This window comes from Triturus cristatus, chromosome 3_2 (genome assembly GCF_964204655.1).
Source record: "Triturus cristatus chromosome 3_2, aTriCri1.1, whole genome shotgun sequence".
NCBI classification, from domain to species: Eukaryota; Metazoa; Chordata; class Amphibia; order Caudata; family Salamandridae; genus Triturus; species Triturus cristatus.
In genome coordinates this window covers 276,505,190-276,533,186 of record NC_140584.1, presented here as the reverse complement: position 1 = coordinate 276,533,186, position 27,997 = coordinate 276,505,190, and the positions used below count along the sequence as shown (strand labels likewise).

General features: G+C 47.5%; 1 protein-coding gene across 2 annotated transcripts in view; it reads left to right on the top strand.

Moving 5' to 3' along the window:
* The window catches only part of PTPRU (protein tyrosine phosphatase receptor type U), an 849,745-nt gene that overhangs the window by 809,162 nt on the left and 12,586 nt on the right, over positions 1–27,997 (top strand). For both annotated transcript variants that reach the window (XM_085647595.1, XM_085647594.1), the window contains 3 exons: positions 2,744–2,869; positions 15,258–15,415; positions 18,111–18,246. In XM_085647595.1, the coding sequence (XP_085503721.1) occupies positions 2,744–2,869; positions 15,258–15,415; positions 18,111–18,246 (420 nt within the window). The remainder of the gene's footprint in view (positions 1–2,743; positions 2,870–15,257; positions 15,416–18,110; positions 18,247–27,997) is intronic.

The following is a 27,997-nucleotide window of genomic DNA, read 5'->3' as shown; positions in this document are numbered from 1 at the left end:
TGCTGAGCAATACCCCTTGCGCGCGGCGTCGACCGGCTCTATTCTGCTCCTCCTGACGTCATGCGTGTCGGCAGCGTCTGTTATGACTCCACGGTGCGTATATAGGCAGGTTGGGAGAGCTCAGGGATAGAATATGCACTCGCTGAGGTTGGGGAGCTCAGTGATAGAATATGTACTTTATGAGGTTGGGAGGCTCAGTGATAGAATATGCACTCGCTGAGGTTGGGAAGCTCAGTGATAGAATATGCACTTTGTCAGGTTGGGAGGCTCAGTGATAGAATATGCACTCGCTGAGGTTGGTAAGCTCAGTGATAGAATGTGCACTTTATGTTGTTGTAAAGCTCAGTGATAGAATATGCACTCATGGAGGTTGGGAAGTTCAGCAATAGAATATGCACTTTAGGAGGTTGTGAAGCTCAGTGATAGAAAATGCACTTTGTGAGGTTGGGAAGCTCAGTGATAGAATATGCACTCTGTGAGGTTGGGAAGCTCAGTGATAGAATATGCACTCACTGAGGTTGGGAAGCTCAGTGATAGAATGTGCACTTTATGTTGTTGTGAAGCTCAGTGATAGAATATGCACTCACGGAGGTTGGGAAGTTCAGCAATAGAATATGCACTTTAGGAGGTTGTGAAGCTCAGTGATAGAAAATGCACTTTATGAGGTTGGGAAGCTCAGTGATAGAATATGCACTCGCTGAGGTTGGGGAGCTCAGTGATAGAATATGTACTTTATGAGGTTGGGACTCTCAGTGATAGAATATGCACTCGCTGAGGTTGGGAAGCTCAGTGATAGAATGTGCACTTTGTGAGGTTGGGAGGCTCAGTGATAGAATATGCACTCGCTGAGGTTGGGAAGCTCAGTGATAGAATGTGCACTGTATGTTGTTGTGAAGCTCAGTGATAGAATATGCACTTTGTGAGGTTGGGAAGCTCAGTGATAGAATATGCACTTTATGAGGTTTGGAAGCTCAGTTATAGTATATGCACTTTGTGAGGTTGGAAAGCTCAGTGATAGAATATACACTCGCGGAGGTTGGGAAGCTCAGTGATAGAATATACACTCGCTGAGGTTGGGAAGCTCAGTAATAGAATATGCACTTTATGAGGTGGGGAAGCTCAGTGACAGAATATGCACTCACTGAGCTTGGGAAGCTCAGTGATAGAATTTGCACTTTGTGAGGTTGGGATGCTCAGTGATCGAATATGCTCTCGCTGAGGTTGGGATGTTCTGTGACAGAAGATGCGTTCTCGGGGTTTGGAAAGCCCAGTGATGTAACACACACGTTCTTAGGTTGGGAAGCTTGAGGATGGAAACTGGGCGCTCTGCAGTTAGGAAACGCTCTGCTAGAATGCGCATTTCCTGATATTACAAGCTCTGTCGTATGACGTGACCTTCCTAAGGTCGGAACGCCCTCTGATTGAACATTGAACACGCACTGCCTGAGGCCGGAATGCTTTGTGACAGGATATGTACTCTGTGATTAGACAGCCCTGAGATGGAGTAAGCACTGAAAGAGGTTGGGGAGCTGTCTGATAGAATAAGAACTCCCTGAGGTTGGAAAGCCCTATGATGGAGTGAGCAACCCTGGAGCCTGGGAGACTCGGGGATAGAACCTGTGCTCTCAGCCGGAGGAAGCTCCAAGGGGATACCCTGCCTGGGCTAGGAGATGCTTCCTCCAGCAGGATGCCCACGGTTTGCGTTTGGGGAGAGGAGTCGGGTATTTCCCTCGGTTCCTTCATATTCCATTGGTCAAGGGTTTGTGTTTTCTGCAGAACGGGGGCCACTGGTAAACGGGGCCCTCCCGGCAGCCTTGGGTGTTATGACCTTTACTTCTTTCTAAGACTCCCCCCCCCACCTCGTGGACGGATGGTAGAGGCTTCCTGCGGACAGTGCCCTGGTTGGGGGAGGCCCGGGAGGGAGCAGTGTGGCTGCTGAGAGCGGACTATCAGATGACGCCTCTGGCCGCTGGAAGGTTCGATGCCTCGTGAGATTTATTACTCCGTTTAAGATCCAATTATTCGTAGAATGCCTCTGTCACGGGGCGCCTGAGATGCTGCCTGTCCTGTTAATGGCTGCTGACAGACCGCGGTCTCGGCTCAGTAGCGTGGATTACAGCAAGCTGGCCTGATCTTTCAGGCAGTCTACCGAGTGTGTTCTGCATCCGTATAGCGCTTTCTGTCAGTAGTGCAGCACCACAATGATTTCTATGGAATGTTTTCAGCACCTGGATAGCTCTTTCCGTCAGTAGTGCGGCACCCAGTGCTTTCTATGGAATGTTTTCAGCACCTGGATAGCGCTTTCTATCAGTAGTACGGCACCCAGTGCTTTCTTTGGCATGTTTTCAGCATCTGGACAGCGCCTTTTGTCATTAGTATTTACCCCCTCACTTGGTCCCTTATCATCCTTCTGTTCATACATCACCCACCCCATTGTGCAATCAGTCTATATATATGTGTCCAGTGACTGAGATAAGCTCCCACTTTTTTTGATGAAAATCTTTGTCCTTCGTGTAGACTTTCAATGTATGGTGTAGTCGAGTTCTAGTTCCATTCCGTTACGTGTATGATCTTGGGCAGTTGTAGACAGGGTGGGTAGTATGTGTTAGTTTTATTAAGTGTAAATGAAAGTAGGAGCAGGCAAGCCTCCTCTTTCAGTCCTGCAGAACTGTGCATGTGTACATTCTCGGTGAGCCGCAGAGAGATTCGGGCGGCATTCATCTGTCTTGCTCTTTCGTTGCAGCCCTGCTTTCAGTACTGGCCCGAGCCGGGGCTCCAGCAGTATGGCCCAATGGAGGTGGAGTTCGTTTCCGGGTCTGCGGATGAGGACCTTGTGGCGAGACTTTTCCGGGTCCAAAATCTCACCAGGGTAAGAGTTTACTTACAGGAGAGTGGTAATGTATTCTCTGAATATCGCTGTGACCGCCTGAGAGGGACTCCCTGCTGATCAGAGCCATAACCAATGATCACAAAAAAGGGCATCTTACTGACCATGCAACTATAGAGACATGTACACAGAGGCCTAGAGTGCCTCTCTCACTGCAAGAGAGACCTACATATTACCCAGAAGCGTGGCCAGCAAGAGGTTAGACCCTTACTGGCCATAGAGATATGCCCACTAACTGCCGAAGGGGAGCCTTCCTCTGGCCGTAGCTACAGATTCACCGTAGGAAGGTGCACACCGACAGCTGGAGAGATGTCCTCACTGGACACAGGGCTCTCGCTGACCATAGAGGATTGTCATTGCAAGACAGGGACATACAGACATGGATATGAAGCAAAAAAGACACAGGCATGGCCACTTCAAATGTACTGGCACAAGAAAGCCTGAAGACTTGGGCACTAGTAGACAGGGAGACAGAGACATGGAGAGACACAGGCATGGAGAGACAGGGACACTGAGAGAGACAGTCACAAGTAGACAGAACTGAAGGACACCGATATAATGAAATCCATGTAGATGCACAACAGCACATCAAGGCATTGAAGAGACCCCCCCCCCCCTTGCCAAGAGGCCATTGCAGAGGCAGCAGGTGAACTTCGTAAATACCAGCTTACATAACAGACACCAGCATCGCCTTTCCATGCAGGCCAGATAAGCACAATGGAATTTAGTGCAGCACACCCTTGGCACTGGCTCTTCATAGTGTAAGGCACTATGACTAGCCCTCAAGCTGAGAGACAAGTGAAGGCAGTTTTTGCAAGGCAGAGTTTGAGAGTACGGAGGGGGTGATGGAGCTCCACTTCCACAGACACTTTAGAAAAATAGGGACAAACAAAATATTTTAAAAGACCGTTTTTCAAATGTATTTCTTAGAACCAGAGGGTTAATCTAGGAATCATTGAACACCCAAGTGTCTACCATCAGTGGCAGCTGGCACTGATCGGACGTTTGGGGGGAGGGTGCGGGGGGAAGCGGGTATTAAAAAATAAAATGAAAACACACCTTCTTGCCACATCTGTCCTCCCTCGCTTGGCCCTAACAGGAATCACACCCAGGGTCCCAGTCAGCCAATCATAACACTGCTTTAGCAGAGTTGTGATTGGTCTGAGCGCCATGTTTCGGCACTCAGCCAGAGAAGGGGAGCCTAGGCATGTTCTCCACGTAGGCGGTACTGCAGCCTGCATGGAGAACGTGCGAAGTGCGCAAGTCTGTTTTGGGCAGCCCAAGAGGGCCGGTCAAGCAGTCATTGCGGACTTAGGAGGGTGCTACCACTCATCCCTTGCCCCGCCCCCTCACACAAAGCTGCGGAAGTAGGAGAAAATAAAATGATATTACCGTGAGTTATTATGATTTTATTTTTCCTTTGTTTCACTGCAAAAAAGCAGCGAGGCAACATTCCTCCACCTTAGCGGAGGAGCCGCCACTGTCTACCATAGGACCCCAGAGCATTGCTGATCGGCAGCAGGAGATGCATTTGTGTCTATCAGTGCATTGCGTGTCCAGTGAAACCAATTGATTCACGTAGAATAACGTTGGAAAAGTTGCACCACCGACAAAATTGGGCTGCTTGGTGTGGTGTGTCCTGTGACCAGTAAAGACAATTAAATTAAGGCAGGCGATGGCTTAAGGCTTCCACCCAGCAACAGCAAATGATGGTCTGATTAGATGGTGGCGGTAAGGAACAATACCCACCCCGCTGACATGGAAAATTGCCCCCCCTTTTACTTTTCCCCATCCCATCAGGTCAAAGGACAGCTAAAGGGTGGGAATCACCATTTATCACTTTCGACCTGAGCCAGAGGTACTCTGGAGGCTAGAAGGTGAAAATACAAAAAAAAGATCTTGCAGTAGTGAAGTCTTGAAGCCTCAGGGTGAGGAGATATCCACAAGTCACAGAACTGAAATTCAGTCACCTCTTCTCACCCATACTTACGAAGATTGTAAATTCATCACTAGAGCAAGGTATTATCCCGGACTACCTGAAGGCTGGTTAAGTTACATCCCTACTAAAAAAAGTAGGAGCAGACCCTACAATACTGAGTAACTTTTACCCGGTGTCTCACATCCCCTTTCTGGCCAGGTTATTGGAAAAATGTGTGCACAACCAATTGAGTCAACACATTGATCAATTCATCCTTTTCAACAAATTTCAATCAGGATTTAGACCAGGGCACAGTATTGAATCAGCCATGGTTCACATAATTGTTGACACTCCTAAGATGCTAGACAGTGGCTCCTGCCTACTCATACTACACCACTCATCAGCGTTCAAATTGGTCAACCACAACAACCTAATAAAACTGCTAAAAAACAGAATGGGGCTGTTCTGGGAAAGTGCTCTCCTGGTTCGCATCCTTCCTGCAGAACCGCTCACAACGAATCAAACTAGGCAGCTCTTTCTCAGGGGCCACACCAGTGAGTTGCAGAGTCCCACAAGGGTCAACAATTTCCCACACACTCTTTAACCGTCATACAGGGCCACTAACTGAAATCTTCAAACAATCATAATCTTCAAACAATCGTATGTCAGATACCACATGTATGCATATGGCACACAATTATACTTGAAGATATCCTCCCTAGAGGATTTTGCACAACTAAATAACATTCTAGTCAAAACTCAGTCCTGGCTTGCCCAAAACAACCTCAAGCTGAACTGTCTGAAAACAAAATTCCTACTTTTTTCTTCTTGCAAAAACCCCACATGAAGAGTGTCTCAATCATCTGGAAGCTCTCAAGTGTAATCCCACCATTGTTGATTTCTCCAAGTCCCTTAGAATAACACTGGAGAAGAATCTGAACATGCTAGCACATATCAGTGCAACCACGCACAGCGTGTCATTCCAACTCAATCTACTGAAGAAAGTAAAACCATTCCTACCACCTCGAGACTTCAAACAAGCAGTACAATCATTAGTGGTCTCAAGACGAGTATGGATCTGCAACCCTTCCAGGTCTCCCCAAATCGTGAACAGCTCCACTTAGACGATTTGGCCACATCTCTCCATCACATAGATCGCTCAAATGGCTCCCTCTGGAGGCCAGAACTCAACTAAAAATTGCTTGCCTCATGCACAAAGCCTTACACTATAACGAACTAAGGTACCTGGCAGAAAAGTTTTGAATTTTAGGAGGCAATCACTCTCTCAGAAGCGCAACCTCTCTCAGGCTAGAACCCCCTTCCCAGATTCAGGAAACAAAAACATACACACGCTCCTTTTTCTGGATTGGCTACAAGGATTTGGAACTCGCTACCACCCAAGGTTCGGTCTGACCCATCAACACACGTCATTAAAAAAGAGGTGAAAAAGATCCTAATGAGCACATTCCTCTTTTAAAATTAGGTTGAGCCTATCCATTGGGCACAATGACCAGCAAAATGACAATACTACCAATACAGGGCAGAAGCACACCCACTCCAGTAGAACCCACACAAACATTGCCCACTGTGAACCCGGAACGGACGAAAAGAGGACTCTTGAAAAATAATCATGGAGAAGCCTTCCCAATGACTCGTAAACGAATGGTGGTCTTCTGATGGATACATCTGCCAGTGGATTCCTCACCTTGTGAATATCCCCTGCGCCAGCAACATTCGGAAACTTTTGTAGCAGTCCACGCCGATGTGGTTGAAGACGACGTCACAGAGACACGGCTCCGCTCGCGACTCCGCTGACGTCACCGGCTCCATAAGAAGACCTCATCGGCGTGATGACGTCAGTTCCCTTTTTTCTGCGCCGACGACGCCAACGGATTTCGGGAATCGTTACTAGTAGCTGTTCTGGTTACCTTGTGTGTTTTTCTGGATTTCTCTGTCTTTTTTGAAAAATGTCGACAAGGAAGCCTGGTTTTAAGCCTTGCCGTGAATGTGGCAAACATATGTCTATCACCGATCCGCACGACGATTGTGTTTGGTGTTTGTCCTCGGACCACGATGTAGAAGGTTGTTCGAGTTGCAGGAAGATGAGCTCGAAGGCTCTTAAAGAAAGAGAAGCAAAGCTCTTTATCGCCCGGATGAAGAAAAAGGAGAAAAGAGGAAGAAGAAGGTCTGGTTCCAGGTCGAGGTCGGCTTCCATGTCGACTTCGGGTCATGCTTCAAAGAGCAAGAAGCATAAGAAAAAGAGGAGGCACTCTTCACATCACCATTCCGATAAAGGTGCGACTTCGAAGTCGAGGTCGCCTTCTCGACGTCGTAGGGAGTCAGTGTCTCCTTCTCCAGTCCCGACTTCGCCTCCGGCGCCTTCTTCTCCGGTGACTTCGCCGGCTCCGGCTGGTTCTCCGGTGCCAGTGTCATCTCCGACGCCGGTTCCATCTCTGGCTCCAGCTAGTCCTCGGGCTCCGTCTCCGACCCCGGGCCAGGATGAGGATCGTCAGGCTCCGGGTGAGTCTGTGACGCCGCAAGTTCCACCGTCGGCGCTGGCAGGCCCGAGTCCGGTGTTACCTGACCAGTATCCGGCTTTCCCTACTCCAGGTCAGGACCCCTCGCATTATCGCAATGCAATGTATGGGGTGTTTTCACGGGCCATGTATACCTCTGGTGCACCTATGGGTCCGATGGCTTTCAATTTGGGAGTGCCGCAGGTTTACCCTCAAGCACCGTTTATGCCATTCTTCCCAGCGACGCTGTCTTGGCAGCTTCCGGCGCCGAGAACATCGACGCCGCTTCCCTCTTCACCGGCGCCGACTCGACTTCGTTCGACGCCGGCTGCTCCGGCTGATCCGCGTTCGACGCCGCTGCCGGCGCCGTCGGATTCGAACACGGCGCCGCCAACGCCGCAGGTACGGATCCGTTCGAGAAGGGAAGTGCAGAGAGTGCAAGAGGAGAGACGCTTTCTGATGGAAGAGGCTGAAGAGGGGGAATTAGTCGAATCCGATGAGGTGTTCGACGAGTTGAAGGAGGCAAGTGGACTAGATTTGTCTCCAGAGTGGGAGATCACTCCACCATCAGACGAACCCTCTAAAGACGCAGCACCCTATCATGCGGTAATTAGAAAGGCTGCTGAGTTGTTGGACCTTCAATTGCCATCCACCGAATTCAAGTCCAATATTTTAACTGAAGTGTTGCACTCCCCGACTGCGGTCTCAGAGCCTCTGTTGCCTTTCAACGAAGCAATTTTGGAACCTGTGCTGGATGGATGGCGCAAGCCTTTCTCAGCTCCTGCAGTCTCCAAGGTAGTCGCAAGAAGGTATAGGGTGGCTCCAGGGGATCCTGAGTTTTTGTCATCACACCCTTCACCTGAAAGCCTAGTAGTTCAGGCGGCTTGTTCGGGACGGTCGAAAGGGGCATTTACTCAAGTTCCAGGAGACAGGGAGGCAAAAAAGGTGGACCAATAGGCCAAAAAGGTCTTTTCATCAGCCAGTATGGCGTTAAAGTCTTCAAATGCGACTTGTCTGTTGGGGCGCTATATTCATGCGCTTATGGACTCGGCTAAAAAGTTGGCGCCAAAACTGTCAGAGGAGGATAGAGGGGGCTTCAATGAAGTTCTATCGGATGCCCAGGCGGCTGCTCGCCAGGTTATTCAGAGTGGCCTGGATACAGCAGACTCAGTTGCCAGGGTCATGGGGTCTTCAGTTGCCACCAGGAGGGGTGCATGGCTTAAGTCCTCCGAATTCTCTTCTGATGTACAGTCAACTTTATTGGACTTACCTTTTGATGGGTCTGGGTTGTTTGGCAAGAAGGCTGATGCGGCTCTCGAACGCTTCAAAGAGAGTAAGGCTACGGCTAGGTCGTTAGGCCTTCAATCCCAGCCGCGAGGTACTTTCAAAAGATACAGAGGCTTTGGAAGGGCGAGTTTTCGTTCCTACAGACCAACCCAGCAGCAGCAAGGCTCTCTGTCCAAGGGATATAGAGGAAGTCTTAGAGGTCGCTCATGTGGCCGTCAACTCTCCTCCTCCTCTTCCTCTTCCTCAGCCCCTCCCACCACCGCAAAACAGCCCTAGATTTGACATTCCGGATCATGCTGGTCCTGTGGGGGGCCGGCTTACCCATTTTCTACAAGATTGGGAATCTGTAACTACAGATCTCTGGGTTGTGGATCTTGTAGAAAATGGGTACGCCCTTCCCTTTCGGGAATTCCCTCCCAATTATCCTCCTTGCCAAGGGGCTTGCTCGGAGGACCGCCGTCTTCTCCTGCAGGAGGAAGTCCTGAAGTTGTTTCAGAAAGGTGCGATAGAGGTGGTTCCGGAGCAGGAGAGGGGTCAGGGATGCTACTCCCGGTATTTTCTGATTCCGAAAAAGGACGGCAGATTGCGTTCGATATTGGACCTCAGAATCCTGAACTTTTACCTGAAACAGGAAAAGTTCAAGATGCTCACCCTTGCGCAGGTTCTTCAGGCGCTGAATCAGGAGGACTGGATGGTGTCGCTCGACTTGCAGGATGCGTATTTTCACATCCCCATTCTGAAGTCGCACAGGAAGTATCTCCGGTTTACGGTAGGGTCGCAACATTATCAGTTTGCGGTCCTCCCGTTTGGTCTTACTTCGGCACCTCGAGTCTTCACAAAGGTGATGGCGGTTGTGGCAGCCCATCTCAGAAGGTCGGGGATTTTGGTTTTCCCTTATTTAAACGACTGGCTGATCAAGGCGGAGTCGTCGGAGAAGGTGCTGTTCCATCTGCAGGATACAACTCGGCTGTTGTACAGATTGGGTTTTTCGATCAATGTGCCCAAATCTCACCTGGTGCCCTCTCAGCGCAACCTGTTCATAGGTGCGGTACTGGACACTACTGTGTGTCGGGCATTCCCTCCTCCTCAAAGGATTCTCGACATTCAGGAGATGATTCCTTTATTTTTCAACGGAGCGGTCGTTCCAGTTCTGAAGGTCCTTCGCCTGCTCGGTCTGTTCGCCTCCTGCATTCTGTTGGTCAACCATGCACGCTGGCACATGAGGGCGCTCCAGTGGTGCCTCCGCAAGCAGTGGTATCAGCACAAGGGAGATCTCAGGGAGTCTGTGAGGATCTCCAGAGAAGCTGCAGCGGATCTGTCTTGGTGGAGCGTGGAGGGCAATCTGTCTCAAGGAAAGTCCTTTCATCTACCTCCATCGGTGACCACAGTGATTACGGATGCATCCACTCTAGGGTGGGGTGCTCATCTGGGGATCTGGAGATCAAGGGCCTTTGGTCTCCGGAAGAAAGGTTGCTGCACATCAACCTTCTGGAATTACGGGCGATACGTTTGGCGCTCAAGGCCTTCCTCCCTTCCCTTCGCGGTCGGTCTGTTCAAGTCCTGACGGACAACACTACCGCGATGTGGTATATAAACAAACAGGGAGGTGTGGGGTCTCTTTGTCTCTGCAGAGAGGCCCTGCGTCTATGGTCCTGGGCTCAGGACCATCAGATTTGTCTGATGGCAAATCATCTGGCCGGAGTTCTGAACGTGCGTGCGGACAGTCTCAGTTGGCAGTTCTCCGCCGACCACGAGTGGAGGCTTCATCCAGAGGTAGTTCGTCACGTCTTTCGGATGTGGGGAACTCCTCGGGTGGACCTGTTCGCCACTCACGAGAATGCTCACTGCCCGTCATTCTTCAGTCTCCAGTATCCGTTGCAGGGAGCGTTAGGGGACGCGTTCCAGTTGAGTTGGGGCTCACGACTCCTTTACGCGTTTCCTCCCATACCCTTGATTCCTCGGGTTCTGAGGAAGGTTCGCCAAGACCGGGCCCAAGTTATATTGATCGCCCCGGATTGGCCAAGAAGGGTGTGGTACACAGATCTTCTCCACCTCTCCTCGTGCCCTCCGCTCCGTCTCCCTCTGAGGGCAGACCTCCTCTCGCAGTCGGAGGGGCAGGTTCTACACCCCCACCTCCAGAGCTTACACCTTCATGCCTGGAGATTGAACGGGGCAACCTGAATTCTTTCTCTCTCCCGCCGGATGTGGTGGATGTTATTTTATCGGCCAGGCGACACTCCACCAAATCCATATACTCCTATAGATGGTCTAAATTCGTTCTCTGGTGTGGAGAGAGGTCAATTGATCCCTTGAAGGCTCGTTTGTCTAACATTTTGCAGTTTGCCCTTTCTCTTGCTCAGCAAGGCTTTGCTGTGGCTACAGTTAAAGGATATTTATCGGCTTTGTCGGCTTTCCTATGCCTGCCGGATCAGCCGTCCTTGTTTAAATCACCTATTGTTCTTAGGTTTCTCAAGGGCCTCACAAATAAATTTCCTCCTACTCCTTTTATTGTACCTCAATGGGACTTAAACCTTGTACTGACTTATCTTATGGGTTCTCCCTTCGAGCCCTTACATAAGTGTCCCTTGAGGCTGTTGTCTTTTAAAACGGTTTTCCTCATTGCAATCACCTCGGCAAGGAGGGTAAGTGAGCTTCAAGCTCTTAGTTCAAAACCCCCGTTCTTGACTGTGCATGCTGAACGAATGGTGCTCCGGACCAGGGCTGCGTTTTTGCCTAAAGTGGTAACTCCCTTCCATCTGGGGCAATCCATTACCCTTCCTTCCTTTTATCCTCCCCCGCACCCTTCCAAGGAGGAGGAGAGACTTCACCGCTTGGACCCTAAGAGGGCGGTGAGCTTTTACCTGGACAGGACAAAGGACTACAGGATTGATGACCAGCTCTTTGTGGGCTTTGCTGGCTGTAGAAAGGGTCGTGCGGTGCACAAGCGCACCCTTTCCAGATGGATTGTACTATGCATCAAGATCTGCTACTCCCTAGCTGGTAAGGAGCCTCCGGAGGGTTTGAGGGCTCATTCTACCAGGGCAAAGTCTTCTACGTCTGCTTTATCTAGGGGTGTTCCTGTGGAGGACATTTGTAGGGCGGCAACTTGGGCCTCCCTCCACACCTTCGCAAAACATTATTGCTTGGACACCGAGGTGAGGAGGGACGGACATTTTGCTCGTTCCGTCCTTCAGGATTTTCTGGTATAGGGGGATGGACACCCTCCTCCGGAAGTGGGGACTGCTGTGGAATCTATTCACAAGGTGAGGAATCCACTGGCAGATGTATCCATCAGAAGAACAAGTTACTTACCTTCGGTAACGCTTTTTCTGGTGGATACAGTATCTGCCTGTGGATTCCTCACTGACCCACCCGCCTCCCCGTTGTCCATCCTTCTATACCAGTGATTCTATGACTGTAATTCTATTGATGGTTTCAAATGTGTTTATGACTGTCAAGGGCATTATGTTATTTCTAGTGCTTTGATGTTTCTTCTCCACACTGTGTGTGTTGATATGCATATTATGTACTGTGTATACTGTTTATGTACATATTGCTGTCAGTCCGTCCGTGTGCCTCGAAGGCACGAAAAAAAAAAGGGGCGGAACTGACGTCATCACGCCGATGAGGTCTTCTTATGGAGCCGGTGACGTCAGCGGAGTCGCGAACGGAGCCGTGTCTCTGTGACGTCGTCTTCGACCACATCGGCGTGGACTGCTACAAAAGTTTCCGAATGTTGCTGGCGCAGGGGGTATTCACAAGGTGAGGAATCCACAGGCAGATACTGTATCCACCAGAAAAAGCGTTACCGAAGGTAAGTAACTTGTTCTTTTCAACAATAACTTTGTGACATCATAACTTATCCTAATGAAGTTGGTCTAAGTTTTTGCTAGATTTGTTTTTTCCTGATTTCAGCTCTTTGTTTATTTATATCATTCATTTGTACAGCGTTCTAATACCCTTTGGTCATGTTGGCGCTTTATAAAACACCATAAATAAATAAATCGACCGCTGACCCTTGCACAATTTACCACAGACCAGAAGTGCTCCTTGTTTCATTTATTTATTCATTCAGTGCTTTGGCATACTGACTATTATGCTGCTGATTGTCATCTTTAATGCTGTTGGAGAAAACGTTAAGACGCATCAATATGAAAAGCAGTAAAAGAGGCGCACACACCCATATGCCATGGTATGGGGGCAGGCTGTCCTTACCACAGCTTTGTGGTGTTGCTGCTTGTCCTGATGCCCTCACACAGAGCATACACTCATTAGTAGGGTAGCCTTACATGCAACATACACCAGGTAGTCTTCACTGGGAAGCCTTACACTCAGCATGCACTCATTAGGAGCCTTACGCTCAGCATGCACTCATTATGAGCCTTACACGCAGCTTATGCTCATCAGGAGCCTTACACGCAGCTCACGCTCATCGGGAACCTCGCACAAAGTTTACGCTGATCAGGAGCCTCGCAGGCAGTTTACGCTCATCAGGAGCCTCGCAGGCAGCTTACGCTCATCAGGAACCTCGCAGGCAGCTTATGCTCATCATCAGCTTCCACTCATCAGGAGCCTTTACACGCAGCTTATGCTCATCAGGAGCCTTGCAGGCAGCGTACGCTCATCGGGAGCCTCGCACGCAGTTTACGCTCATCAGGAACCTCGCAGGCAGCTTATGCTCATCATCAGCTTCCGCTCATCAGGAGCCTCGCACGCAGTTTACGCTCATCAGGAGCCTTGCACGCAGTTTATGCTCATCAGGAGCCTTACACGCAGTTTATGCTCATCAGGAGCCTTGCACGCAGTTTACGCTGATCGGGAGCCTTGCACGCAGTTTATGCTCATCAGGAGCCTTACACGCAGTTTATGCTCATCAGGAGCCTTGCACGCAGTTTACGCTGATCGGGAGCCTTGCACGCAGTTTATGCTCATCAGGAGCCTTGCACGCAGTTTATGCTCATCAGGAGCCTTACACGCAGTTTATGCTCACCAGGAGCCTTGCACGCAGTTTACGCTGATCGGGAGCCTTGCACGCAGTTTATGCTCATCAGGAGCCTTGCACGCAGTTTATGCTCATCAGGAGCCTTACACGCAGTTTATGCTCACCAGGAGCCTTGCACGCAGTTTATGCTCATCAGGAGCCTCGCACGCAGTTTACGCTCATAAGGAGGCTGTGATTCTTTAGCTAAGACCTGCCTTGTGGCCCAGCGTACCTGGCAAAGAGAGGGAGGCAGGAAATGATCAGACTGGGTTCAGGATTGCTTTACTTTTCTGAATATTACGGAGGTTGGAATGCGCAGCACAGGTTTTTTTTTTTGAAGTGCAAGTTACATATTTATGTGGAATAATCACAGCGTCATATGAGTATATGACAACCCAGGGTGGATGGTACACCTTCCAGTTCGTGGCCGTGTTTGGAGTTGTGCCACATACTGTTGTATGCTAAGGTTGAACAAACATCAAATTTGTATAAGTATTCTAATAATAATAATAATAATAATAATAATAATCTTTATTCGGTTTTGACATTATAAAACCATAAAAGATATCATGACAAACAGGTGTTCGCAATAAAATTTGTTAAGAAAAATATGTTTGGAAAAACAGTTAAAAAAAGAACATGTAAAAAGTTAGGTAAAAAATGATTTCACTTTTTTACAAGTTTTTTCTGTGCCTCATAATACACTTTAAAAAATTCAATACATGATACACTGTATATTCAGAGTCCAAAGTTTGAAGAGCCAGCATAGCTGGACGACATTGTCTATAGCCCCATTTCTTTAATAAAGGAAATAACCAAATTTTTCGATGGGGATGAAAGAATTTGCAAAACAGTAGTGTATGCAGGTTAGACTGTTGTGAAAGATCGTCACATGGACATGGTTCCATCTGGGTTTTCCAGTTGTTTTTTTCCGGGAATGTAACTAGTCTGAAAAAAAGATTCATTCTGAACCTTGTTAGGAGCATCTTTTCATAAGTTGTAAGCTCCATGGTCAAATATAGCTGGATCTTCAGAGACTGCTGTGTCATTATTGCATGAGTGGCTGATTTTTTCGCGATCACTGTTGTCAGTCTAAGGGATTCCAGGTGACTCAAAGCTGCTAGTTTCAATTCCCTTTTGGATATTTCCTTCACTTTTTCCGGCATTTGATAGTATTTTTCTAGGCCCAAATCGCAGAAAAAGTCTCTTACGTAGGAGAGCCAGGCGCAGCACAGGTTTTTTTTTTTTGAAGTGCAAGTTACATATTTATGTGGAATAATCACAGCGTCATATGAGTATATGACAACCCAGGGTGGATGGTACACCTTCCAGTTCGTGGCCGTGTTTGGAGTTGTGCCACATACTGTTGTATGCTAAGGTTGAACAAACATCAAATTTGTATAAGTATTCTAAGAGGCCCAGCCGAACTGAGGCGCTCTTGTTTAGCTTTAACGGCGATTCATTTTATGGTGGTCTTTATTTGTTTTGTCCAGTTTATTCTTAAAAATGTGCATAGTTTTACATACACCTTTTTCTGTAATTACAAAGCCAGTTCCAGGCGGTGTTTGTGTCACATATTCTTTCTGGTGGTTCTTGCTGAAGATGATTATCTCAGTACACAGAGTGCGCATGCGCAGCGCTCACTGACGCCTCACTGTTTGCCTCCAGCTGCAGGAAGGGCACCTTATGGTGAGGCATTTCCAGTTCCTGAGGTGGTCGGCGTACCGGGAGACCCCCGATTCCAAGAAGGCCTTCGTGCACCTGCTGGCACAGGTGGAGAAGTGGCAGGAGGAGAGCGGCGAGGGTCGGACCATTGTGCACTGCCTGTGAGTACCCCGAGCTAGGAATGTGTCAGTGAATGAATGATCAGACGAGTGAGGTCTTATGAAGTCCAGTGGCCATGCTTTCCCGCTTCCTTCAGTCTGAAAGCGAAAGTCTATAACATTGAAGCCACAAGGAGCGAATCTCACTCCAGTAATCGAATTCCTGCTTGACTCCTGCCGAAGAATAATCTAGAACCTCATAAACTCATGTCTCATCTGTTGCTCGCCGTCTCCGATGCCGCGAGTCTCACTCACTGAATGTGAACCTGACTGACAGCTTGGAGGTTGCAGGAGAGCCGCGCGTGCTCCCCTGATGAACGTCAGCAATGAGTCTATCGGATCTGGGGAGTGCTTGCTGAACCGCCCCTATGCACTGGTGTAGGTGGCACTGTAGAGAACTCTGCAATATAAGAAAACAGCAAAGCCAGTGAAAAGCAACGTCTGAAAACAAAGGGCTCGTGCAGTTTGGTGAGACAGAACAGCCATAGACCTGCAGCACTCACGCCCCGCTAAATGTACCTCATTCTGAGGCAGGACGATCACGAGTGCCTGTAGGTGAGGCTAATCAAAGCCTGCGACCAGACCACCACAGGGCTGCTAGATTTCATACATGGGATTGGTCTGTCCTGTTTTGGGCGGGTCCACTTGATGCAAATTTCAATGCCCTGGTGTGAACCCAGGCAGGGACAGACAAACAATAAATAGCCAGACAGAAGAGCTCCTTGCACGTCAGGGCCAGTGCCATTTTGTTTTTCAGACTCGACTTTTGAGAGTTTGTGAAAAAAGACCATTGAATACCATGAGGGCCACGCCAATATGGCGTTTTTTATTCTGAATGCTGCTTTACTGGGAAATCACGTGTCACATCCGAAGATGTACTTTTTACAACGAAATCCCCACAGGGCAAGAGGGGATCTCTCAAAATGTCAGGTGGTCCTCCACTGGGAAGGACAGACAAGGGAGCCATCATGTTAAGGTGCAGCTCCCCCAAAGTATAAACAATCCCACCTAAAATGTATGTGAACTTAACAGCAGCTTCATGATTCTGTCTCTGGTAACAAGGTATGGAACCATGCCAGATTTCCTTGTTTTTAACAAAAATCAGTAAAGAAAAGCACATTTGAATGAACTGTGTAGAAACAAGGCTTCATAACCTGTAGTAGATGACAAAGGAGACCTTCCTGTTCAGAAGTAGCAGGGGAGTCCCTTTTAGGATAGAGTATAGCAGCGCATTTAATGTTGTAGCCAGTAAAAGTGTTGATACCAATGAAAAGTTCTCCACAAACCAAATCTTCTTCAAGGCCTGCAAGCCCCTGACATTCAGAGAGGTCTAAGGCTCCAGATTGCTTCTCTCCCTATTCTACGGTACTTTCAGAAGCACAGACCTCTCTCAGATGGGCCAGGATGTCTTTTTTGAAAGTGGGTAGTTCTATAATACCAGCATGCTGTACCACACATGCAGGAAGTGACACGGAGCTCCGGTGCAGGGACCAGAGACTACGGACACTTCCTTCAGAGGCGGGAGCTCTCCATTCCTCACGGCGATCCCGTTGCCTTGTGGACATTTCCAAAGGGAAGTCAAGCACGCTGGTCCACTGGATGTAAGGCACATCAAATTGTGTGAGACAGCAGGCGAGCACAAAATAAAAAATTAATTCCATCCCTGCCGCTCTGAATTATCAGAAGAATTTCCATGCTCAATTCAGAGGGCTTTTCTTGTTCTATCCCTTAGATCTGTTGGGCAAGGTCTGTCTACACCAAGAGAGGATCCTGGCATGAGGTTTTAGAAGTTGGGCACAGTCGCACCAGGCAGAGCTGGACTTTGATGGTGTGTAAAGCGAGGTTCTTGCTGTGCTTATGCCTCCTGGTATACATCAGTTTGGCGGGAGAGCTGCGTCATATTCATCTCATCTCAGTAAGAGTGCTTCTGGACCGATTGCTGAATAGATGTGCTAGGCTCTGAACACCTCTCTGGAGCTAACCCCAAATAAACAACTAGGAGAGGGATGCATGTGTCATGTTGGTATTGAAGGAGAGGGGAGGTGACCGGATTGTCAAGGGAGAGGACGAGGCATGCTGTGCAGCAGATGGGAGCCGCCGCCTTTTTATCGCCTGAAAAGGAGTGGTGCCAAGCTTTGAATGCTGAAGTGTGAGGGGGAGGAGAGGAGAGCCACGGCACGAGATGAAAAAGGGATGGGAAAGCAATAGGATCAGTTGCAGGCTTAGAATTACAAGGTAAGTACCCTCTTTAGGATGGCAGATGAAGGAAGTGTCAGTCTTCGAATGCTGACCCTACAGTGACTTTTACATTAATTGATAGATGATCAAAGAAAGATCTTTATGTGTGTAACTTCGCCCTGTTAAGGCCAAAGGGAGACGATCCCATTTGACGAAACACTAGTTGGCTGGAGGATACCCAGAAATAAATATAAAGGATATGTTTCATTTTTGTAATTCTTGTGTTAATATGTTATTCTTATGAACTGATTATGTATAATAAATACTGACTCAATTATAGGTGAGCAGGATAGTATGTGTCATCGTTAAAATGTTATGCAAGGGAAGGTGACATCTATAATACTTGTAGCAACACTTACACCCTTAGTTAAAGCTCATCTTCAGGTGCTGGGTTCTTGTTTCGCCAGCAGTTTTCCCGCTCCATCCTCTGGCTCACTTTTTTGCTTTTACTTCCCTGCAGGAATGGCGGTGGACGCAGCGGTACTTTCTGTGCCTCAGCCATGATTCTGGAAATGATACGCTGCCATCAGATGGTTGATGTCTTTTTTGCTGTTAAAACTCTCCGTAACTACAAGCCAAATATGGTCGAATCCTTAGTAAGTTTTCTGTGTGCTTATGACTGGTGCCCATATGTAATAGTGTGAGTGCCACTCTGGTTTTCTTCTGTCCCTCATTCCCCACTTGTGCAACTAATGCCGGCAGGATGAAGGGCCAATGCTCTTGTAAAACAAGCATTGGCAATGCCAATCGGTCTCACCTACGCTAGAGCTTTTGTGTTTGGCAATATGTTTTATCCATGTTGTACACTTATGTGGCTGTTGTTCAGCATGGCTAAAAGATAGTGGAGTGGAGTAGGGTGGGGTGTATTTGGATAGATTGGAGTGGGGTAGAGGAGTGGGCTAGATTAGAATAGAGTTAGGTAGAGTGTGGTAGATTGTACTAGGATAAGATAGATTGGAGGGGGTAGATTGGAGTGGGGTAGAGTACGGTGTAGTGGGTGGATTGGAGTAGAGTGGAGTGTGGTAGATTGGGGTAGATTGGAAATAGTTGGATTGGGGTAGAGTGGAGTTGAGTGTTGGGTATATTGGGGTGGGTTAGAATGGCATGGGGTAGTTTAGGGTAAAATTAAGTGGGGCAGATTAGGAAGATTTTGAGTGGGGTCGAGGGGGATGGTTAGATTGGGTAGAGTGGAGTGGGATAGAGTTGGGTAGATTGGAATGGGGCAGATTGGAATGGGGCAGATTGGAGTGGGATAGAGTGGGCTAGAGTGGAAGGGGTACATTGGGGTTGGTGGAGTTAGCTATAGTGGGGGTAGAGTTGGGTAGATTGGGATGGGATAGATTGGGGTAGAGTGGAGTAGGATAGAGTGGGGTAGAATGTAGTTCAGTTGGGTAGATTAGAGTGGGGTAGATTATGGTAGAGTGGAGTAGGGTAGATTAGATTGTAGGGGTGTAATAGATTGAAGTGGGGTAGTTTGGGTTAGGAGTAGAGTGGGGTCAATTGAAGTTGAGTGGGGTAGATTGAGGTTGACTGGAGTGAGGGAGATTGGGCTAGAGTTGAGTGGTATAGATTGGGGTAGATTGGAGTGGGATAGATTGGAGGAAAGGTGGTGTGGGGTAGATTGGGGTAGAGTTGGGTACATTTGAGTGAGGTAGATTGGGGTAGAGTTGGGTAGATTGGAGTGGGGTAGATTGGGGAAGTGTGGGGTAGATTGGAGTGGGGTAGATTGGGGTAGACTTGGGTAGATTGTAGTGAGGTAGATTGTAGTGGGTCGATTGAGGTGAAGTGGGGTAGATTAATGTAGATTGTAGTGGAGTATATTTGGGTAAATTGGAGTGGGTAGATTGGGTTAGATTTGAGTGGGGTAGATTGGAGTAGTGTGGAGTGGGGCAGTTTGGGGTAGCATGGGTGGGGTGGAGTGGGGTAGATTGGAGTAGACTGTAGTTTAGATTGGGGTAGAGTGGAGTGGGGTAGATTGGGGTAGAGTGTGGTGGTGAGATTGCAGTGGATTGGCGTCGGGTAGATTGGCGTTGGGTAGGTTGGTGTGGTGTAGATTGGAGTGGAGTAGATTAGGGTAGAGTGGAGGGGGTAGGTTAAGGCAGAGTGGAGAAGAGTGGGGGTAGAGTCTATTATGAAGGGGAGTAGTGCAAATATAATTAAAGAGGGGATACTACAATGTTCACAGCTTGATTATTCATGCTTTTGGGGAAAAAGAAGCTCTATGGAGGGAGCAGCAGGCAGTGCGAGCAGGGAAGAAGGAAGAAATAGTACCATCACATTGGTAGCAACAGGCGGCCACTGATTAGGTTTGAGTAGTCTGTGCTTGGTCTCTGCTCCACAGAAAGAATTGGAAATTATGTTTGGCTAGCCCTGGCCAATTAAGGTGGCTGCATAGATGAGGGACGCTGCAGGCAATAAATTGTAAGCAATGGGAGGGCCCCAAGCCATTTTTGTGAACAACTGTATCTTGCATGCGAGACGCTAGCGTATGCAGTTCCATGTTCGACCCTAAACATATGCTGTTGCTTTAAGAATTCCAAAGGTTGCCTTTTATGGCTGGAACTTCCTGGCCTTCCTATATGATTCCCTACTTCCCTGGCACCAGCACATAACCTCAGATTCTGTTTTTTCCCCCAAAGCCAGTGCTTAATTTGAGCCGGTGGTCTTCGGTGCTCAGCACCTAATTGTGAACACCGACACTATAACAGTCTGCCACATAGTCGCACTGTCTATAATTTAGAGGTGAGCAGAACAGCAGCTGTTTATTAATTCAATATACATTAAAACACCCAAGCCATTCTTATAGCTTTGGGGGCCTGGAATAGTCTGAATAATCACACACGTAGGAGTGTTATGGTTGGTAGTTGCATAGGTATTGTCATTGGCAGAGCTAGCGAGGCAATGGGCGGCTAAAGCTGCAGTGTTCTCCTGGCGAGGGCCCTGGCATATATGTTATTACAAATTAAGCACTGCCAAAAGCTGCACAGAAGCACCGGCTCTTTTTGACCATTTTGTTCCAATGTTACTTTAAAGTTATTTGTGAATTTTCTTTTATTTTTGTGAACAGTGCACCATAAAAACTATTTATGGTTCATTTCCGGAAAGTCTCTCCTTCTTCACTTTCAGTAAATTGTGTGGAGACAGATGCGAGTGGCTGGGCTGAATAGAGCTCCCATCATTTCCTGGGGGACTCTGCCCCCAGGGCTTTTTCTCCTTTCTATAATCTAACTGCATAGTTGTCTTGTTCTTGTCCCAGAAACATACAGACCGCTGGTGCCACAAGTTACCACTGACCTCATAGATCTGCCAGAGAAGAACCTGGAAAGCAGATTAAGGACGAATGACAGGAGTCGTTAGCAGTATGGCAGTCTGCAAAGTGTTTCAGTACCAGTGTGACAGGCACTTACACGGTTCAGGGTGTTTGACTGCCATGACTGCATATGGAACATACTCTGTCACAAAGTTGAGAGAGTTCATCCCTTCCCGAGCAGGCTGCTACGGCATTGATGAGGCTTTGTGGCAGCTAGAACAGCCTTTGATACAAGATTTGATCTCACTCCAACTAATTCCCCTGATAAGGTTAATCAGGATATAACCGAAGGGGTTCACTTTGATCCAGCCTCGCTCCTTTAGAATCCTGCTACCAAACTATCCATTACTTGTTAACGAGGGTCGGTCAGTCTGGCTAATTCTTTCTAAAGAGTGACTCTTCGCATGACTGTCCAAGCAGTTAGACAGGGTGTTGGACAAAGTTTCTGCAAGACATCCGGGGCCTTATTTATGAAGGGCTGCATCACTTTTGCGCCACAGTTGCATCACATTTAGTGACGCAGCGGCGGTGTTAATAATGAGCCGTGTTGCGCCATATTTACGAAGTGACGCATCTAGGCAGATGCGTCACTTCGTAAACCCCTGCGCTACATAATACCTGCGTCAGGTATAATGTATGGATGGTGGGCATCCCCCCACAAGAAAGGGTTGTAGGAGTGGCAAGATTTCACTGTGCCACTTCTAGGATGCCAGTGAGTCAAAACCTTACGCCTGCCTCATGGCAGGTGTAAGGGTGACGCAGGACCTTTCACAAAGGGCTTGCCCCATGTGAAAGGAACACTGCTGGAGTTGCGTCACGCTTCTGACACAACTCCAGCAATGTAGAGGTTGTGCACTGACAGATACGTCAGTAATACTGGCTTATCTGTCATTCCTTGCGACATGATGCGTCATACAGTAAATATGATGCATCGAAGGTAGCACAAGGAGGGCGCACTGAGAAGTGTTGCATCGCTGCTTTCACGCAGCGATGCGACACTTCTCATAAATGAGGCCCCTGGTGTTGATCTAGGCAGCAAGACTTTCCTAACCCTCAGATGTTAAAGAAGCACAAATGATCATAAAGCGCTATGTTATAACAGGGCTCAGAGCGTCCCTGCCCCTACATCTGGCGCAAGCGCTGGTTCTTAATTGAAACCATCCAGTGACTGGAGAAGGCGGCTCTTGTTCTTCTGATGTTTGATCCAGTTTAGCTGTTCTCTAGATCACAGAAGCTCTAGATGCTTCAGAGAGTGTGGACACACCAGAGCATTATTGTTTCATTAATTTTTGTATTTTGTACAGTGTCACGTGCCACTATGAGGCAACTGTAGGGGACACTGATGTATAAGACAAGCAGGAGAGCGTTCCCCTGAGCCAGACCTAAGGGCTTTGCCTCCCCATTTCAAAACTGGGGTCCCCTGAGAGCTGCTGCTCTCAAATGAGACGGCTCCCCTTGCCACCCTGTTATTCATTCAACTGCATTGTCCGAAGCCATTGATTTTTGTAACCCCTTGTGTGTCCACTAGCACCCTGGAGTGCCATTAAATGAGGACGGTATATGTACATCCTCTGACACAGAAGGGTCATAGTTATTAACTTCACTGTTGTTCCGCGTGACATCCTGACGTGCCGGCTTTTGGGCACCTTTCCCTCAAAGTCTCAGTCAGGTCGGTCTATCGTTTGGCATCTTCGCTGTTGTGGGATGCGGCCTCTTCAGCTCTGGGTCATTTATCTGAAGAGACCACAGACAGCGCAGGCAATGAGAACCTGACAAATGTTTTGGTGGAACTATCTGTACTCACCTAAGCCTGGCAGACATCTTGGTCAGGGCAGGTCCAACAAAATATTCCAGAACAGCTGGGAGAAAATCTCCTTAGGAGCAGCATACCCAAGTGTGCGAGCACCATCCTATGTACCTGAGTTGGCAAAACCCCAACCCCTTTCTCTAGTGACACTACTTCTCACTGCTGCATTATCTGGTCCATCCGTCCCAACGTGTCGCATGTTGCACCCTTGGAAAAGCCATGGAGACTCTTCAGTACGCACCTCCATGGGAGCGCGCACTCTACCTCTGTTTACACCAGCATGAGAGAGAGTACATAAACAGTCGCTGCTGGGATAGAGAGTAGAGCGCTTGTAGATGCACAGGTTTCTGGAATAAATCTCTATTAAAATCTCGTTATTTGGAAGTCTGTAGGCACAACATGCAGGACTCCAAATGATAAGCAATTTATTGTAGCAGGAAGTGTCTCCACGCACTCGTACTTCAGAGTAAACTAGTTTGCTTCTTAGTTTTGTGCGAAACTGTTAGAATTTATCACATCGATTGGTTCAATCAGAGGGAAAAACATACGAACTGGAAATATTCTACAATTCTCACTGGCACAAATTTGCTGGAAATAATGCACCAAACTCGGAATTAGCCATCTTTTTTATCCAAACATTTACCACTCAGGTTTTTATTGCTATAACATTTTAATCTACAATTGCATCTGTTTTTAAATGCCTTAAATAGTGTTTGTATTTTCATAAAATGTCTGGAATCTTGGTTCCCAAAACATCTTTCTTTTGCTAAAACAATTCTGCTAATTCCATGTCTCTACAGTGTAACCCCCGGAAGTGAAGTCAGATGTCGACATTTATCTGTTACCTTGATTGTTAGACAGTTTATTTGGAAAACCATTTTGTGAAATGAACGATCGGACCCACTTTGTAAAAATAGATAAATAGATGATTGTTTGAGGAGATCCCTGACAACCCCTTGGGGTCTTCTTCGCTCTGAGTTTCCTCCCTACCGTATGAGACTGTATTTAACGTCAAGCAGGGTTGCTTTTCGCTCTCAGCTCACGGGAGCACACGGTCACTATTAATGACTGTGCGTTGTCTACAATTGCCTCGCTGTAGGAGTGTCCGGCGCCGAGGAAGCTTCCGGACAGCGGTGCATTGTGGGACCCCACCGACTCTATTCCTCAGTTCAGGCACGCGCGGCGCAGAGGCTCCGCCCCGGAGAAGCTCTGACAGCGGTGCACCACGGGAGCGCACCGGCAGTACTGACCGTGCTGTGACTACTGTTGTTCCAGTGCAGAAACCCTGACCGGATTAGGAGGACCTAAAATATCGGATTAGATGGACAGAGCTTGTTCTTCCTTTCTTGACCTGGGCCTTCAGTGGTGCAACAGCCAAACGCCAGACTTCTTCTACCCCTGCGGCTCTGCGCCCTTCTGGGAGGCCCTAAACTCAAGGCTTACACATATAATGTGACAATCGACTGCCTCTTGAGTGCTGAGGTACACACACCCGAGTGTCGTGAAAAGGCAGGGCCCACACCACAAAGCACTTTACCTGGTGCCTTTCTAGGGCAAAGTCTACAATTGTGGAACTAACTGTTTTACTGAGTGAGACTAGAAAATGGCATTACCTTCTTTTTTGGTGTTCAACCGGTTTTAATTTTCAAAAATACAAATTTAGAATAGCAAAAAACACAGATACAAAGTAGAGCAAAGTTGCACACTACATTGTAAAGAATTACCTTTTAAAGTTCAGATCTTTGCTTGAAAATTTAGCGTTTTAAATCGTACCTTAATCTTCTCAGGGGATATTTGCGTTATAAAGGCACTCAGTGGTGTGCATTATCTCTACCGCGTTGCTCTGTGAGGTGGAAGTATCAATCGGGGAATACTGAAGCTGCTCTTCTCTTTCATGTTTTAATCCGTTTTAAGGAGCTTCTTTACAATGGAGAACAGACGAGACCACAGGCTATCACATTTAGACCCAGAGTTTCAAAAGTGTCACACAGCGCAACGCAGCGTCCAAAGTTGCTGCGCTGCATTGCGCGAGAGGGATAGAGTAGGAAAACATCAAATCTACTAAGATATAGCGTTGTCCTGTTCTACCCCCAGGGCTGGCACATAATCAGGGACAAACCTGTAGTGCAAAGGTGTCACAGCATGTCTAGCATGGATTTTGTACTGGATGGATATCCTTCCAGTACCAAATACTACGCCTAGGCAGCCTTTAAAACATTTCCCACTTTGGATATGTGCTGTATAGTGCAGCACACATACAAACTCAGAAAAGTTAGGAGGAATAAAACATTTCTCCTTTCACTCCGGCCTTTAAGAGGCATTATTTTGTGCGGCAACCTGTCTACTATCGCTTGCAGATTAGGTTTTGTCTAAAAACCATGGGTGGTTGCATGGGAACGGTAATGTACCACCTATTTGTCGCCAATTGATGCAAATTAATGCAACACACTGCTTTGAATTACTTTCAGGCAGCTTTTCGGCGCAAAGCATGATTTGCCATGGAAAGTAAATTCCAAACACACATTTTGTGCCAAGTTTATTTCACTTTTGTGACGCAAACCCGGCGCAAAATGTTAGTAATTCTGCCCCTTAGTTTCATGAAAATCAAAAACTAAATATTAAAATATGTCCAATCATCCTGTAAGCGTAACTATTTACAATTATAGTGCCTTTGTGATTATTTATTCAAAACTCTACGTTTCCATCCCCCAGATTCACATTTTGAATTAAACCTCAAAAACCTTTGCAAGCATTTGTGTAGCGCAAACCTAGCTGTGACAAAGCGGTATGCTGTGCAAGGAGACAGGATACATTCAGGGTGGAGTAAGTAAAATCTTTTTGTGGGAGGAGGAGTATAATAGCCGAGGTCAGTGAGTGGAAGATCAGTTTACTTCAGAAGCTTTCTCTCGACCTGAGAAGCGCTTAGTTGCTCCAACCATCAGCCCAGCTGTGTAATAAACAAAAACCCCAACAATGAGTGGGCTTGGCCTCCTTGAGGGAACCTTGTCAAGTGTGTTCCTACTACAGTGTGCATCCCCTGCAGGTGGTAGATTTTTCCACTTCCTCCACCAGTGGACATTGTTTGTCCACAATCTCTACGTACAAACATGATCAAAGAAGCTCTTTCCTCACTTTGACACCATCTCTTATGCTTCAGAAATTCCTCCCACATCTCTCCCCAGAGGACTGCTGTAGAGAGCAAAATGTGCAGGATTTCTACAGTTGAGTGTTTTATGCTAGAGTATGTGCCTGTGTGTTGGTAGGGTGCTGAAGACCAATCTAAGCATTGATCTTCTCAAACAGTTCCTTGCTGTTTTGTCTATGACCTTCGTAATTGTTGGGCCGATATACTGAATGCATGCTTACACATTTGGGCACTCATAAGAAATCAAGACTTCTTGATATCAAAGGCCCAACACCTCCATTAGCCGAAATTCAGCCCGGATAGCTACCTCCCCAGCGCATCAACATGTGGCCCTCGGACATGATCTTTATCTTGCCAGGGTCTTTTTCCCATTTCTCTCTTGGTGTCTGCAGGGAGGGCTGACAGTGTGCCAGTTGTGTAGAGTATATTAAGGATATAGCATGTCTGTGCAAGGATGCTCCCAGCACCCTAAACTCCAGCGGGTTCTTCTTCACCGCTAGGTCTTGTTGCCAGTCTATCTGGTTATGAAGTATTTACCGGATTTGCATGTAGCTTAAGAATAGACCTGGAATAGGTCGTATTCTCATTGTAATTCTGCAAATGCCAACCATTCCTCTGTGCTCTTCAGGTCCCCAAGTTTTGTAATGCCCAGATATCCTATTGTCAGTAACCTGCCACTCTGTGCAGTCCTGCCACCAGGCTGGACTCCCATAGTGGTGTCTCTAAGGTCATCCTGTCCATGCCCATTTCCAGATTTGTAATACCACAGCCATGGGTTCTGGGAGGTTCAAGCCCCTTTCCAAACCATACAGTTGTCGCACAAAACCCCTATGGGTCTAGTGCCCGTCGGTCTGTCAATAGGGGTAGTTCCCTTTGGTCGTCAAAGGAGCAGACATTTATCACCAACAGCTGGGTCTCCCAATAGTAGAGGCGCAGGCCTGGAAGTGCAATGCTAAATATGCCACATTCCTGCCCTTTCCCTTTCTCCTTGTCTAGCCTAACAGTAAATCCATGACGGGCCTGCATGATCAGTGTTCGCATATGACCAAAAATCAGTAACAGGGTTCCAGGTATTCATGCAGCTTAGGCACTCCGGACAGAGGTGCACCCCATTTCTAACCATGCCTCTGTTGCTAGATGGATACAGACATCTAATATTTCCTCTTCTATAATTTCAGGCCAAAAATGTCTCAATTCATTGGTAATGAATTAAAAAGAGGGGGACTAGAAGCTAGAATTAAAGTCTAGTACCCGTGCTCCTCACTATAATTGACATGTCGAAACAGTGTGGGTACTTGTTTCTATGTGGAGAGGGTATAGCAAACAGAATAAATGGTTCCAGGGGGATCTTCCTCATTTGGAAGTATTGCCCTCACACATTATTGTGGGTGTCATGCTTCATCCCTGGGTGTTTTGCCGCTCGTGGGGCCAGCACTGCAATGCCCCACGGGCCCCGCGAGAGGGCTCTTTGTCAGAGATCTTTTCTTGTATCAACCGTGACGGTGCATGCTGGTGTGTGGGGTATAATGTGTAAGGTGGAGAGTGTGATCTTAAAAGTACCTAAAGGAGATCACATTTTATTCAGATACCCTTCGGTAAGGTTAAAACCTAAGATGCAGTAGTGTGCGCAAGGTTATGATACTCCACTACTCAGCGAGTGTGTTGTAGTAAACTATCGTGGTTCAACATGTTTCACGCTATGTTGGTCCAGTACTGGATCCCTAGCGTTTCTTCAGGACCAAAAAATATGTGCGCTACCCCTGAATTGGAGTGGTTAATTAGAGTCCTATTATACTCAATCTCTAGTAGTGATACAGTAGATCGTAGGCATCTATGTCCTGCTCACTCCAGTATGAATCCATACATTTACCCGGAGGAAAGAAGAAAGATATAGGGAAAGGACTGGGATTATCCAAACAATCAATGTTTTATTGTGGACAGCACATATGATGCACGTATGGTCTCTGCATATCATCGTATCATGCAGTGTCATGTTGTGTTGTCCGAGCTCTATGTTAGCCCTTTTATTGGTGAGTGCCACCAGTGCCCAAATCACTCGTGAAATCACTGTGTAACAGCATGCGT